We start from the raw sequence: 17,642 nt of genomic DNA on the forward strand, positions 1-17,642 counted from the left end.
AAATTTGAACTAGTCCATGATCTTCAGATTTAGTAGTGTCGAGGTCATTGGAGAAATTACCCATATAGGAGCATCTTTGCACAGTGCATACCTTAACATTTTTTTATTCTTTAGTGAACATAACAGAAGGAAACACGGTAGTCCATGCACACTGCCTAATTTTTTGCATATGCATACAGCAGGGCCAGTTTTTTTATTCTTTAACAAACAAAGAGAGAACATGATTGATGAAGCAGGAGCATAACTGAATAAATTTGGATTTTAACAATATCATGAATTATAAGAATAATGGTTGGGTGTCTCTATGGTGGTGCGAGTTCCCTTTTTCATCATACTTGACATCAAAGTTACAAAATTCTAATCCAAAATGGGAAGATTAATTAACTAGAAATCTTATTTTCATCAAGGAACAAGATTTAGATTTTTCAAAGATATTTAAACCAATTAATTTCTTAAAAACATTAATGATTCTAAGATGCAAAATTTTCAAATCTCTCTTTTGTTAGAATATTTATCCCTTCTAATTTACAGTTTCTTTATAGTCGAATGTTCAATACAAGTACATCTTTGTTCCAAAATTTTCAAATTTCTCTACTAGTCATTTTTTTTTTTTTTTAATTCCTAATCAACCAATAAAGGCAACCAGGAGATAGCAAAGTTAAACCACCAGAGTCTCCACCATCCCACCACATCTGCCTTAGCTTTATGTTCATTGCAGATAGCTGCACAAGAGCAGCCAGTCTGAACTAGTCGTAGACCACCTAGCTTTATCATCTTTAAGCTCAACCAAACACAACTGGCATTGTATGGTGATTAATTCGTTGAACCTTGCAGGTTTCTAAACCATTATTTATGTTCTCCAAAACAGAATCCATCTTTGCCTCAAATTTAGTTTCTGCACTATGGATAATCCTAAAGCTATACTTTATGAAAAGGATCCTAGTAGGATTCCAGTTGTCATGTCATAAGAAAACCTTCTACCATCCCCAAAACCAAACTTTATGAACCTCACAACCACACTAATAAGTTTTGGGACAGCTCTGCTACCCCATTTACAATCTTGTGGAACCTTTATAGTCCAAAAATACTTCCATGAGGTAAAATCTGACACTCCTTTCAGTGCCAATGGAGGCATAGAAAGTTCAACAATCCTTGAGATTGAAGTGAAACTATGCGGGGCTGTTCAAGTTATAAATTCTAAAATGTTTGCAAAGAAATTAAACTCCCATACGGTTATCAACTCAAGGCTCGCCTAAAACATTAATTATGGGTATACTGAGAATGGAAAACATAAATAATCTTTTGATATTACTCTCAACAGAAAATTTTCAAAAAAAAAAAATTCTACAAATGCAATGGCTATGATTCCCCACTAATCACAATAGTATAACTGTATAAGAACCTCATCTTCTAGTTTACAATAAGCATTTTACAGCTCATATTTACCCAACACTCTATTCAACTAGAACTATTTAAATTACTGTTAAGAACAACCAAATTGCTTCATAATTATTAATTTGATTATGTATGATGTTGAATTTATAAAGTTCCAATTACGACATAAAATCTAATAGGAATAGAAGTTCCATCTAACATAATTTGTCTGCATAATTTTTTATTTCTCAATTGCACATAACTAGTGTTTTAGTTACTAAATTGATACGGAAAAGGCAGTGATTTTTGTCCATGCTAATTGATATTCCCAAATCAATAAGATACTGTGCTATTGCTTCACACAATGACAGACTGAACTAGCTTCACTATAAACTATATACATCTAAAATGCTGTAAGATAAACATTACTCAAGGAAATATGAGGAATCCCACATTAAATGAAGAATTATGTTTCTCCTCCAATGATACATTGGTTTTCTTTTTATTCAACGGAATACATCAACAAAGAGTGCAATCATAGCAAAGTGGAACAAGAAAGCAACACTAAAACAAACACACTAAAGCAAAAACAAACCAGCCAACAAAATATCACAGCGTAGAGTACCATCACCAAACAAACAGTTCTTTACATCACAACACATAGGCATCAGAGAATATGTTTTATAAGTCTTGGCAATCATATCATTCAAATTGTATAACTGACACCAACCCGTACCAGTTGCAGACCATGGATGATTTCACCTGCGAAAAAACCAAAGGAGACAGATTAAGCCCAAAACATCAAAAAATGAATTAAAATGAAATATTATGTAGACATGAACTCATTAAAGTAACATTTAGAACTATATTTACACTATCAACCAATATATTTATGTTGTAGGAATGAAATGAAAGTACAAGTACCAAAAAAGAAAGATATAAATAAAAAGACCCCAAAAAACGTGAGAAAATGAAAAGAAAAAACTGTTTATAGCAGTGGCAAAATTAAGATACCACCACAAGAGAATTTGCTTGTAAATGTGTGAAATTTCAAGAAAAGAATAGATAATAGCTTCTTTTTGCTAAATATTATCAGGGAAAAATTCCTTTTCTATGGATTCCAACCATTCAATGTAAATGAACAAACATGAAGAATTAATTAGTTAAAGTGCTGTGGCAGGAAGTCTTAAGTCTTTACTCCCTTGATCTCTCTTTGGAAACCTATTCTAAGAAGACATCTGTAGAGACAAAATTTTAACAAATAAGTTTTAACTTATAATGCAAAACATGCACAATCAGTAAGAGCAATACATAAAGGCCCTAAAGGGTACATGAGAAATATAGGAGTAAAGAGTCCTAATGGGGTTTTGTTCACACAAAAAGATTGATGTAAATGAATATAGCCCCAATAAGTTCATAGGACATTGACCATAACAGAACATGGATATTTGGAATAGCAAAAGAATATATGGCAAAGAATATTGTTCAGAAATGATATTTGCAATTTAATTCTGGGCTCTAATCTACCTTTAACATCCTTCTTAATTCTTTTACAAATCTGCTCTTCAGACCACACTAACTCGTTATGTATAATGGCATTTCTCTAAGACCAAATATAATACACAGCGGCCCACAAAGCAAAGCTTAAAAATAGATGATCTCAGGCTTTTCCATCTCAAGTTTGTAATGCCCTAGCTCATTATATCATGCCAGTTGCATTTAGCCTCTAAAACTAAGCAGTGCCTAGTGACAGTGTCCCAGATTCTCATGGCAAAAGAAAATTCTAAGAAAAATGCTCACTACTCTCAAAATACACACAAGCAACCACCAGTATAGCCCCACTGAGCTAATCTCTTTCTAGTTTTCAATTTGTTTTTTTATTCCTAATCAACCAATAAAGGGAACAAGGGGATAGCAATATTAAACCACCAGTCTCCACCATTCCACCACATCTGCCTTAGCTTTATGTTCATTGCAGATGGCTGCCCAAGAGCAGAAGCCTGATCTAGTTGCAGACCTCCTCGCTTTATTTTCATCTTTAAGCTCAACCAAACACAACTGGCTATGTGTGGTGATTAATCCTTCGGACCTTGCAGGTTTCCAAACCCTTGTTTTGTTCTCAAAACAGAATCCACCTTTCCTCAGATTTAGTTGCTGCATCAGGATAATCCTAAAGCTATACTTCATGAAAAGAATCCTAATAGGATCCCAATTATCAAGTCATGAGAAAACCTTCCACCATCCCCCACATCAAACTTTATCAACCTCCTAAACTCACCTCTAAGTTTTAGGACTACTCTGCTGCCCCATGTACAATCTCATGGGACCTTTGCAGTCTAAAAATACCTGCCATGAGAAAAAATCTACCACTCCTCTCATTGCCAATTAAGGCATAGAAAGTTCTACAATCCTTGAGGTTGAAGGGCAACTACTGCTGAGCTGTTCAAGTTATAAACACCAAAATGATAATTCGATAGTTACAACAAAGGAAGGGGGATTTGAACCCTAAATGTCATGGACACTCTAGGAGGTGCCAACCAGTTGAGCTACAAGGCTCTTGGAAACTTATAAACACTAAATGTTTGCAAAAAAAAAAAAAATAGAACTCCAATATGGTTATCAACTCAAGGCTTGCGCAAAACATTAATTGTGGGTATATTGAGAAATGGAAAACATAAATAATCATTTGCTACTACTCTCAACAGAAAAATAATAAAAAATGTACTATGGTTATGATTCCCCTCTAATCACAATAGTATAAGAACATCATCTTCTAGTTTACAAGAAGTATTTTACAGCTCATATTCACCTAAGAATATATTCAACTACAACTATATAAATTATTATCAAGAACAACCAAATTCCTGCTTAATGATTACTTTGATTATGTATGATGTTGAATTTATAGTGTTCCGATTATCTATCAGCAATTTCTACCGATGCTAATTGATATTCCCAGTTCAATAAGATACAATGCTACTGCTTAACACAAGGACAGACTGAACTAGCTTCACTATAAACAATACACATCTAAAATGCTGTGAGATAAACAATACACATCAGAGAATATGTTTAATGAGCCTGTGCAATCATATCCTTCAAATTGTATAATTGACACCAACCTGTACTAGTTGCAGACCATAAATGATCTCACCTGCAAAAAAAAAACCGAAGGAGAATGATTAAGCCTAAAACATCAAAAATGAAATATACCATAGACATGAACTCATTAAAGTAAAATTTGGAACTATATTTACACCATCAACCAATATATATTTATGTTGTAAGAACGAAAAGAAAGTAGAAGGACCTAGAAAAAAATATAGTTAGACCCCAAAAAAGGGGAGAAAAGGAAAGAAGAAACCGTTAATAAAAGTAGCAAAATTAAGATACCACCACAAGATGAAGTGGAAAAGAATTTTCTTGTAATATAATGGAGAGGTAAGTTGTGAGTTCAGAACCTAATAAATAATCGTATAAATTGCAATTCAATTTTTACTCCTTGTAAATGATAGTGTGAAGTTCTTTTTTCTTAATTTTTTTTTGAAAATAAAAAACTGAATTTCAATCAACTTTGAGTCTTATGCCTAGAGGTTTACAGAAATATGAAAAAAATAAATGAACAAAACACAAACAACCATTATGGCCATAGAGGCTACCAATAGAAGTCTAGGAGCAAGGAGTGCTGACAGGTTTTTTTTGTTGCTCAATAAGATAGATGCAGAAGAAGATTGAAAAACACAATAGTTCACAGGACATTAACAGCAAACATGACTGCTACAATTTCAACAATTTGAGAATGTAAATTTATAATTAAAAACATTTATATTAAGAATGACTAAATAATTCAGTTAATCTTAGTTAAAATATTTTTTTTTGGATGAATTAGTAAAGGATATCATTAATAGAGAACAAACTAGACAAAAGCTAGGCAAACTACAGAAACTGGGGACAGTGAACCCAAGGCTAAAGAATACAACAGGGGCTATTAAATCCCAAATCTTATCCCAAGAGACTAGATTCTTACAAATTAACACAACAGAAACTCAAGTAAGAACAGATTACAGAAACTTTCACACCAAAACAAAACACCTCCTAAACATCAGTAATACACACAAATTTTTGGAATAACAAAAAAAATTATAGCAGAGAGTATTGTTCAAAAATGATATTTGGAATTTGGTTCAAGATTCCTATCAACCTCTAATATCCTTCTAAGTTCTTCTCAAAATCTGCTCTTCAGGCCACACTAACCCATTATGTATAATGGCATTTCTCCAAGACCAAACCTAATACACATTGGCCCAATGGGCAAGCTTACAAATAGATAATCTCAGGCTTCTCTCTTGATAATGCCCTATCTCATTAGATCATGCCAGTTGAACTTAGCCTCTGAAACTATGCAGTGCATAGTGACAGCGTCTCAGATTCTCTTGGCAAAAGAACATGCTAAGAAAAGATGATCTCTACTCTCAAAACACACACAAGAAGCCACCAGTATAGCCCCACTAAGCAAATCTTTCTCTAGTTGTTAGTTTGTTTTTGACTACTAACCAATAAACAGAACCAGGGGATAGCAAGGTTAAACCACCACAGTCTCTACCACCCCACCTCATCTGCCTTCGCATTATGTTCATTGCAAATGGCTGCACAAGAGCAACTAGCCTGATCTAGTCACAGACCACCTAGCTTTATCTTCATCTTTAATCTCAACCAAACACAACTGGCATTGTATGGTGATTAATTCTTTGGACCTTGCAGGTTTCCAAACCCTTATTTTGTTCTTCAGAACAGAATCCACCTTTGCCTCAGATTTAGTTGCTGCACCATGGATAATCCTAAAGCTATACTTCATGAAAAGGATCCTAGTAGGATCCTAATTATCATATCATAAGAAAACCTGCTACCATCCCCAACTTCAAACATTATGAAATTCCTAACCTCACTTCTAAGTTTTAGGACAGCTTTGCAGCCCCATGTTCAATCTTGTGGGACCTTTATACTCCAAAAATACCTGCCATCAGGTAAAATCTAGCATTTTTCTCATTGCCAATGGAGGCAAAGAAAGTTCTACAATCCTTGAGATTAGAGTGAAACTAAGCTGAGCAGTCCAAGTTAAAAACACTAAAATATTTGCAAAGAAATAAAACTCCCATATGGTTATCAACTCAAGGCTCGCCTAAAACATTAATTATGGGTATACTGAGAAATAGAAAACATAAATAATCATTTGATACTACTCTTGATAGAAAATTTTCAAAAACAAATATCCTACAAAATCAAAGGCTATGATTCCCCACTAATCACAATAGTATAACTATATAAGAACCTCATCTTCTAGTATACAATAAGCATTTTTACAACTCATATTTACCCAACACTATTCAACTTGAACTATTTAAATTACTGTTAAGAACAACCAAATTACTTCATAATTTTTTACATATTCTTCAAATTGTATAACTGACACCAACCAATATATATTTATGATGTAGGAATGAAAAGAAAGTTGAAAGACCCCAAAAAAATGGGAGAAAAGAATGAACAAACCATTAATAACAGTGGCAAAAATCAAGAGACCACCACAAGATGAAACAGAAAAGAATTTGCTTTAATATAATGGAGAGATTGGTTGTGGGTTCAGAAGATAATGAATAAGTGTGTAAATTGCGGAAAATAATAGATAAGCGCTTCATTCTAATCAAAAGAAGAAATACCCTTACTACGGAAATATTTTGCTTAATATTATCGGGGAAATTTTGAATTAATTGGAGAGAGATATTTATAAGAAAAGAAGCGCCCTAAAATTTATCAAATATGCAAGAATTCATTACTGTACCTGATTATCATTCTCTGTCACAGTTTTCAGATACAAGGGAAGGCAAATGTTTGACTTCGTGAAGCCTATCTTCGTCATCGATCTTCAATTCCTGGAATTCTCTGTCACAGTTTTCAGATACAAGGGAAGGCACATGTTTGACTTCGTGAAGCCTATCTTCGTCATCGATCTTCAATTTCTGGAATTCTCTGTCACAGTTTTCAGATACAAGGGAAGGCACATGTTTGACTTCGTGAAGCCTATCTTCGTCATTGATCTCCAATTCCCGGAGGGTTGTGACGAACCTCAGTCCATCTGGAATACTCTTCAAGTTATAGCAGTGTTCAATTGTCAAATGGCAGAGACTGGGCATGGCTCCTTCCTCCACCCTCCACTCCTCTAAGGAGACCAAGGTCTGAAGGAGAAGATACTGAAGCAAAGGAAATCCTCCTTCAGAACAAACCATATCCTTCCCTACGAAAGAGTCATAACGGAGGCGGAGGATTTTTAAATTGGGCAACTTCTCTAAGGTTGGCATTGGGTCTTCTTTAAGATGAGTCAACTCTAAGGTCAACTTGGCAATATTTGGAGAGAATTGGTGAGCTTCTGGAAGCTTCTTTACAAGGCTACATAGATTTAGCTTTTCTACAAGTGGACATCCTGATATTAGCATTTGCATTGCATCATGGGCCCGTTTATTATTCCTCACTTTAAGAACCCGAAGACGGTTGAGTTCAAACCATGTGGGAATTTGGATGGTTTTGGGCTGGACATTGACTAATGTGTGCAAATAAGAAAGATTAGCCAATTCCAACTTACCGCATACTTTATATGAATATGGTCAATAAAGATGCTTCAACTGTTTCATATACTTGAACACATTTGGCACGATGACATCCAATAAACTAGTACTTAAGTGAATGTAGTCTAGTAAACTGCAATCATATCGTTGCCCAATCCGCAAATCTAGTGTCTCCAAGCACCTCAAATTGCCAATAGATGATGGCACCTCATTTATAGTGCTTCCTTTCAGAGATAAATATCTCAAGTGGATGAGACATCTAATGTCTTTAGGTAATTTTCTTTGGTGGTTATTAAAATTTTCTAGATGTAAGACTCTAACCAACTTGAATTTCTTGAAACGGGATTCTTTAAAATAAGATTCAGGACCCGGAGGTGGAAGGTGGAGAAGAGACCTAAGGTAAGGATATTCGTTGAATTTAATTCCCTTAATGGAATTTTCACCTGATTTTGAAATGATAGCGAGTCTGCGAACTTTACCGATTTGCACTTCACGCTGTTTCATGGAAAGAATATTGGTGAAATGGAGAAAATTTTCCTCTTGGGCTTTTGATATGCAAAAGTCTCGCATAAGATCATGGATTCGACAAGTTTTAATCCTTCCAAGTGAGCTCCTTTTCCCCACCAGAACCATGCACCTCTGTGCTAGCTCCTTTAAATATCGATGTCCCACATCGTCCATTGTATCCTCTCTTCCTCCTCCGTACTGAATTTGTGATATAAAACCTTCTCCCATCCACATTCGAATCATTTCTTTTGTCGGTATCTCAAAATCCTCTGGAAAATGGCCTAAATAAAGAAAGCATGGTTTCAAGTGAGAAGGTAAGTCCTTATAGCTCAAAGCTAACACCTTGTTGACTCGTAAGTTTTGTTCTTCATAAAGGTATGATTTGACATGTTTATGCACATCATCCCATTCTTCCAATGTCTGCTTTGTTGCTAAAAGACCTCCAAGTACAGCGATGGCCAATGGTAAACCTCCACAATATTCAATCATTTTCTTGCCTAACTCTGCTGTATAAATTTTGATCACGGGGTCTGGAAAGCCAACAACAAACAAAATAATATTTTTAATTATTGAACAACGAGAACCACAACATTAGCAACTAAAATAATAAAATGAAACTATATTTTAAGACTAGAAAGCCTAGAGATGAACCACTTGGGGAACTTTGCTCCATGCATATGGACTATATTAATATATGGCTTTTAGCAGACTCTTGGTCAATATCCAAATTTCATTTTTTATAATACAATATTTTTAGCAGGACCGTACCATTTACATGTGATTAGAAAGTGAGAAAATACAATTTTGTTAATATAAATGGTTAGAATTAATATAATTAAGAATACAGATCTATTGTTTGAGTGAATTGACAAATAGTTAATAGTTTCCACAAATGCAAGCATTCAATTATTTTTGATATTCTTGATTGTATGTTGTTAAACTTGTTTTTATAATTTCCTAGATTTTGATTCAGTTATTGCGAAAGTAAGTCAATTTGAGCAAGAATATCATTTTTTATATTAACTCCTGCATGCAATTAATTAACAAAAATAAATGCATTTACCCTATTAATTCTTTTTTTATTTGCAACATAATTAGGCTACTACTCTATTGTTTCCTCTTCCCCCCCTCCCCCCTAATAAATTATAAATATGATCATATTACAATTATTTTTTTTTTACACTAGCTTGCAACTCTATACATATGCATGGATATACTTAAAAAATATACATTAATATGCATATTATAAATCCTATATATATAATTTAAACTAACCTCATCACACACATGCAATGAGGCTTTTTTTTTTTTAGCAAAAAAAAAAAAAAAAACTGTGTTTTTATTTTATATATATATATATATATTTTTTTTTTTTTTTTTTTTGAGAATCTAATTTATAGGTGAATAAAAGCAATTTGAAAATTAAAAGGAGAGTTGCTCTATTTTTTAGGCAATGTTTTAGTGGGAGTTAGAATTGTATTTTTACTGGATTGTCTTTTAGTTTTGTCTTTATTTAAAGATAGGGGTGTAGGGGCATTTTTAAACAAAAAAAGAGGATCCCAAATAAGAGAAGCCCCTTAAATAGTAACTAGCATCATCACATGCGCTTCACGCGTGCAATGAGGCTTTTTTGGGTTTAGTGTCATAATTTTTCATTCATCTCAATTTGAGAGAGAAAAAAAAAAAAAAAAGTGAAAACGTTGGGCTTAGTGGTCCTATTTTATAACAAAAAAAAAAAAAAAAAAACTTGTGTCTTTACTTTTTATATATAATTTTTATTTTGAAAATCTAATTTATAAGTGGATAAAGCAATTTGAAAATCAATAAAAGAGTGACTTTATTTTTTAGGCAATGTTTTAATAGGAGTTATCACACGCACTTCGCGTGTGCGATGAAGCTTTTTTTGGGTTTAGTGTCATAATTTTCCATTTATCACAATCTAAGAGGGAAAAAAAAAAGTGAAAACTTTGGGCTTAGTGATCCTATTTTATAGCCAAAAAAAACAAAACAAAAAAAACTATTTCTTTACTCTTTATATATAATTTTTATTTTGAAAATCTAATTTATAAATGAGTAAAGCAATTTGAAAATCAACAAAATAGTGACCCTATTTTTTAGGTAATGTTTTAGTGGAAATTAGAGTTGTATTTTTACCAGATTGTCCTTTAGTTTTGTCTCTACTTAAACATAGAGGTGTAGAGACATTTTTGAATATAAAATGAGGATCCCAAATAAAGAAGCCCCTTAAATAGTAGTATAGATATATATACTATTGATATATAGTAATTCTTATATTTTGTTAACTCTTTAAAAAATATTGTAAGAATATTATTAGGTAGAAAATGTAAATTGTCCATTAAATTTTTTTTATTAATTCTTAATTTTTGATATTGTAAAGCACTTTTTTTTTTTTTTTTTTTACAGTTCATTAATTCTAGATTCTTTGGTTTTTGTACTCAATAATTCACTTAGATGAATATTTATGATATGATCCCACATTTGGCTCCAAAATTAAGAAATAAATCTCTCTAAAAATAAATAATTTATGACACATGGCTCAACATTGGATTTCAATTGTAGAATCTAATTGGATTTTCTATAAGTTTTACTTATTAATATATATATATATATATATATATATATATAATATGATAGTTCCATGCATTGCAGGCTTTTTTTTTCAAAAGAAAATTTTAAACTAATACTATTATTTATTATTGTGATGCATGAAAACTCATAAGTTTTGTTATTTAAAATATTAGGTAAAAGTATAATCCTAAAAAAAAAAATTTATTTTTGCTTCCAATCATTTCTAATCAATAGACATTATTAGTGAAACAATGAATGAAATTTTATTTTTATTATTTAAGTTAATAATATTACATAAAAGAACCATGAAAATCCCTTAATATATTAACAATATTTATATAACTTTAAAAGGATTGTTATATGAATTTTGAGACTATATTATGATATATAAAAATTTAATATTACAATACTTATATCATTCTTAATGTGAAGGAAAGAAAAAGCCATGATAGTAAAATTTATTTGATGATGAGATACAAGTTATAGGGAAAATGGAACATCTAAAAAAATGTTTTCTTTTAAATATAAAGCATTAAATTTTACTATGTATGTTAGTAGTGAATTTCATTAAAAATGTATAAAACAATGCATTTTTTAGGATGTTGTTATAAAACAGATATAAAACTTCTTATTTGAAACATTAAAGGAAAGAGATAAGACTTTTTTTTCTTTAGAATTTGTTTGCACATATGCGTTTCTCTTTCTTGGTGTGACAGTGGCATTTGACAAGAAAAGGTGCAAGGAACTTGGCATGGCAATGGTGCGTGTTGTGGTGGAAAGGTCTTTGGCCCTAGCAGTGTTTGTGTCAACAACAGTTACTGGTAGGGCTGGCTATAGTGACATGAAAGCTTCACATTGGTATTAGAAATACTAAACAATATTTTTTTAAAAAAATTATTTATTTTTTTATTTTTTCTTAAAAAGTTTTTAAAATTGTTCCTTAAACACGTGAGGTTATGCCATGTTAACAGATGGCATAAATCCATTAACTTTTTATTTTCCCATAAAAAGTTAACGGATGCCCTTATGAGGTTGTCATGCGTGCATTCCTCATAATTCTCTTCTTTTAGCCTTTCATCTCACCAATGTTGCATTTATGTCAAAGTATTACTAATTAATAGTCATGTTTTAATGGGTAATATGCACCAGATAAAATTTAATTACAAAATTAGTTAAAGCCTAAAACTACAATCTTACTCAATATCTTTTTATTATGAGTGAATTTTGAAAAATCTACCATTAGATTATATTTTCTTCTTATATCCTCTATACTTGTAAAATTTCTAAAAAAGTAAAGATCAATAGCTATGTCATCAATAAATTTTTTAAATTGCAAGTTTTTGTAGTTTAAAATTATACGTAATATATAAGTTTATAAATTATATTATAAATAATATCCGATTGACACAAAATTTGATATGTGTATTAAAAGCATGTAAAACATGCAATTCAACAGTTAGATTTTAAAAATATATAGTAACATTTATTTTATTGAATAAAATTGTAGCTTTGAATTACAATCAGTTTTGTAGCTAAATTTTGTCTATATGCATTTATTATGAAACTTTAAGCAATGTTATACAACCCAATATTTTTTAATTAGATATAAATTTTGACAAATCCACCATTAGATTACATTATCTTCATATATTCTCTACGCTTGCAAAATTTTAAGGTGATCAAAGATTAATAACTATGTCATCAATCAATTGTTTAAATCCAAGTTTTTGTAGTATAACACAATGCATAAAAATTGAGTTTTTGGATTGAATGGTAAATAACATCCAATTAACATGAAAATTGACATAAATATTAAGAACATATAGAACATGTAATTTAACGATAGGATTTTCAAAATATGAATTTTATAACAAATTACTGGGTGACGTAACATTACTTAGACTTACATTAGGTGTAACTTGAACTCAACCATACACACGCACACACACACACACATATATATATATATGGTATACTTTACATTTTCATTTTAGATCACTTATTTTGTAAATATATTACTTCTAAACAACCCAACGTTCGGTACCACATAGCATAGTCATATAGCAATCTTATTAAATTTTCCTTTAACTTAATAGGTATTTTACTATAGCATAATACTCATGATGTGTTTCTCAACTTCATCCAACGTACTCTTATGTCTTTATCTAATGATTCACATCCTCTTCAATCTTTCTATCTTTATGAATTATTGATCCAATATGTATCAAAAGTTGTTGCTCTTTAGTACCTCTTGACCATCAAGTGTTATTGCCCTTTTGTTTTTGTTTCTACTTTAATTAAACTTATATTTCATGTACTTTGTTTTATTCATACTTAATCGAAAGTCTTTAAATTCTAGAGAGTCTTGCCAAATTTCTAACTTTGCATTCATCCACTAAAGCTATATCATCATCAATTTTCTAACTTGATTAAGCTCTTACTTTAATATAATATATATAGTAATTAATGCACCATATATTAATAACTAGTACTACATTGGAAATAAATGCATTTACCTTAAAACACATAGCGAGTAATTAATACATTAAAACAAATATAAAGTTTTAATAATGTGGAAGGTTAAATGAAAAGAATTATCTTTCCTTCTCAAGAATACACCACTTTACACATTTTTATTTTATTTATATAATTTGGTAGTTATAACAAGGCAAGGTGAGGCCGTGAGGGTTTTGAACACTCGATATTTTCATTATAGTGCTAAAATGCTATACATGATTGAGGTTCCTAAACACTATTATATCAAGTTGGATTCAAATTACTTGGTATAACTCTAAGTAATATACACTACTTAATACCTTTTATTGGATTAATATTTTAAAAATCCGACCATTGGATTAAATGCTTTCTATATTCTTAAAACTAACACAAAATTTCATGCCAATCCACAATTGCTTATTATTTTATTTATAAATTTAGTTTTTATGCATATTTTTGAAATATAAAAACTTAAAATTTAAACATTTGATAAATGACATAGTTATTAATTTTTTTTATCATCTTGAAATTTTTAAAGCATGGAGGGTATAAGATACAATTGTTATCGAACAATGGATTTTTTAAAATTCACATTCAATGTTATAGTAAGTATAACTTGAATCCAACTTATATGTATATACAACCAAAGCCGTTTGACTTTTATCTCACCTCATAATATTGTATCGCATAAACTTTTGAACTCTCACCATTTGACATGTCATATATTTGTAATTAAATTATATTTTATATTCAAATCCTTTATTAGAATTTGTGCACATCATTTTTTTTTAAATGGTAGAATATATAGTTTTATATACAAATTTTATCCTAATAAATGTCAAATGCTATTAATAACTATATATCATACAAAGAAGAAGAAGAAGATCATACTATGTTATACTAGACTATGCATTGGTACGTTCTCGACTAGTATGTGTGTGTATGTATGTGTGTGTGTCTATATATATATATGTGTGTGTGTGTGTATATGTATGTTTGCTCCATGCTTACAAAATTAATAGAGTCAAGCTATAAGCAACATTTTTTCAACAATTTTACTACAAAGTCTAGGTGGCAAACTATTAATGATAAGTAAAAATGTGAAATCAGTAGTAGACACAGATAAAAACTAGTAATAACTTGCCATCTAGATTTTATTTTAAAATTGGTGTGCCAATAGCACTACTTTATATGATATACTAATATATGGCCTTTAGCCCATCTAGAAGCGCTTGGCCATGTCAATTTCACAAATTTATTTAAAATCTAATTAAACTTAATATTTATTTAAAATTCAATTCCATTTTATGTGCATTAATATTTATCAAATATTTTGAAAATAAAATTCACCAAGTTATTATCATGGTATAAAAAACTGGATTGGACGGGTTGGTTTAATCACTATCAGGGGCTAGACCTTCAACTAATCTGAAAAAAAATCGTAAAAATCACTGGTTCAATGAGTAAAAATTAGGAACTAGACACTTTTTCAATTCTTTGGCTGTTCCAATTTTTAAAACCATGGTTGTTAATATACCCTCAAGTCAGTTTCTGGAATTATCATTAGTTGTTTTGCGTCTAGTTTAAATATGAACTTTTAGCTTGGCCATTTGTCAATTTTATGTCTATAGTGACAAGAATTATTATTATTATTATTATTTTTTTGAGAGAGAAGAAAAACATATTTTTTAGTTTAACACTAATTAACAGGGGCTTCATTAAGACAAGGAGAGGCTCTTCTAGAAGTGTTCAAACTTGAATTTTTACCTTTTTGTCATATAATTTTCCCGTTATATAAATCTAGTAATATTAAAGCCCCTCAAAACAAAATATATAGGATCTCCTTTCTTTTTTAATCTCCCCACCCCCACCCCCAAATAGATAATAGTCTTTTTGTTCAAATGAAATGATTTATGTTATTAACCAGTTAATTACTTAATTCTTTGCCTTTATTTTAAGAAATTTGAAGTTACAATTGAGTGGAAAAATTATTATACATAATTTAAAATTAAAGTTTGTCCAATGGGTTTTAACGATTGTGTTTTTTATCATCAAATCAAAACACCAATTAATATTTAACCATTAAAAATTTTACTAGTTGAGCTAAATAGAACCCACTTATTATATCAATTGTTAAAATTATATAACCAGTATTTACTTACACTTTTTCAAATATTTTAAAGAAATATTTATCTACCTTTTATTGTCGTATTGAAATTTTATGTTTTGGTGTCATCAAACGCAAGCTAGCCATACCAAAACAAATCGAAATAAGACTTTAACCCAAAATTTTTTTTTTTGAAATAAGACCCTTTGCTTTTCCTTGAGGCGACATTTTGTTCAAGAATTTGGGATTAAGTTTCTAATTTCTATATTCACATACACCAAATAAAGATTGATGTTAGAGGGAAAAAAACGAACACACACATATATGTTTTCCTTTAGATCTAGCAAAATTTAATATTAAAAAGTTATTGTTTATTTTGTCTTAAATTCTTTTATCAATTAATTGTGTTTTATACAGGCATTAGCGTCTATAAGTCATTTTTTTTTTTTATGAAGTATATAAGTCTATTATAGTCTACAAACATGCCCTAAATATGTTTTATGCGTGTAACACCTTTCGCTACTCTTAAATTTCGTCAATTAATTTAAAAGATGAAAAGAAAATTTACTTCGAATTAATATTTCCAAAAAAGAAAATTTAATAAAGTAGTACTAGATATTTACCTGTAGCTGATCTCCAAGATATTGCCTTCTTTTCAAACAATTCCAAACCATTTACTTCATTTAGACACTCCAAATTATGCACAACTCTAGGATTCGCAAGCGAAGCCACATCATTCTTACGAGAGGTAAGCAATATCTTACTTCTAGTATCATTCACTGGGAAAGCTTCACATAAAATGTTCCAATCCTCAATTTTCCAAATATCATCTAGAACAACCAAACACTTTTGCTTTTGCTGAACTTCACGAAGTTTCTTGATAAGATCTCCATCACTCCACCCTTTAATTTTTTCCTTTTGATCGTTTTGAGATTGAGGGAGAAGGTTGATCATAATTTCTTCCCAAACAGGTCTTTTTTGACATTGTTGTGAGATACATACCCAAGCGCAGCCGCCGTTGAAGTACTGCTTGACTCTAGGGTCGTTATAAACCATTCTGGCAAGAGTGGTCTTTCCCAGACCACCCATACCATATATGGAAGCAACTCTAGTGCCTTCCTCTTCTTTCAGCAAAATCTCCACCAATTTATCTAGATCATTGTTGAACCCAACAGGGTCATCATCAAGATAAGGATATGTTTTTCTTTGCTCTGGTTGTGGCTCATTCAAAGAACTCGGCCCACCAGCTTGAATGGTTGATTCTCTTATTATGCCATATTCTTGAAAACTCTGTTTCAAATTAGATATTCTCGTCTTCATAGCATCAATCTTTGACCCAACCTGATGCACCGTAATTCCTTCACCCAAGATGCAAGCGCACCTCTTTAGGACCTTTTGTATGCCTCTTCCCTTTCTGGATGCAACTGTGAGCGCATAAGTCGCAATGACATCTTCTGCGTCATAAGCAAGATCTTTCATTTCTGCGACGCTATTCTTTACAAACGCTGATTCATTCTGCCTCGCATCTGCATCTTTTAAAAAGCATTGTATCCGTGTAAGCTCAATTTGTAACTCATGAGCTTTGTCACTCACACCGTACAAGTATATTGCTTCTTGTGCGAGCAAGTCACTAAGCCTTGTCACCACACCGGACACAACAGACACAGCCATTCCTCTTCACCAGAAAGAAGATGAATAGGGACTTTGGATGTTAATTCAGAGTTTGAAAGAAATTACACTCTTTGTAAGAATTCACTCAACCCTGCCCTTTAGGCACTTCTGTTTCCATTGGATCAGTGATGACAGTTACATAACGTGAATATAGTTGGTTAGATACAGCTTGCTATGTGCAAGTTGTTGGAGAGAGATGGAAATGCTTCAAGCCTTAGGGTCGTTTGGTTGGAAGAGCAGAAAGGGGGGAGGGGGGATGAAAAATTGTGGGATGATAA

The 17,642-nt window shown here is 31.3% G+C and overlaps 1 protein-coding gene across 1 annotated transcript; it reads right to left on the reverse strand.

Moving 5' to 3' along the window:
• Positions 1–1,799: 1,799 nt before the first annotated feature.
• Positions 1,800–17,642, reverse strand: LOC112001962 (putative disease resistance protein At1g50180). Its single transcript, XM_065764263.1, is given in 4 exon segments — positions 1,800–2,136; positions 4,497–4,528; positions 7,214–9,031; positions 16,317–17,642. Coding segments are annotated over 2 exon segments (2,859 nt in total). The 5' UTR covers positions 17,365–17,642; the 3' UTR covers positions 1,800–2,136; positions 4,497–4,528; positions 7,214–7,220.

The sequence above is a fragment of the Quercus suber genome, unplaced genomic scaffold, assembly GCF_002906115.3.
Source record: "Quercus suber isolate HL8 unplaced genomic scaffold, Cork oak 2.0 scaffold_547, whole genome shotgun sequence".
In the NCBI taxonomy this organism is placed as follows: domain Eukaryota; kingdom Viridiplantae; phylum Streptophyta; class Magnoliopsida; order Fagales; family Fagaceae; genus Quercus; species Quercus suber.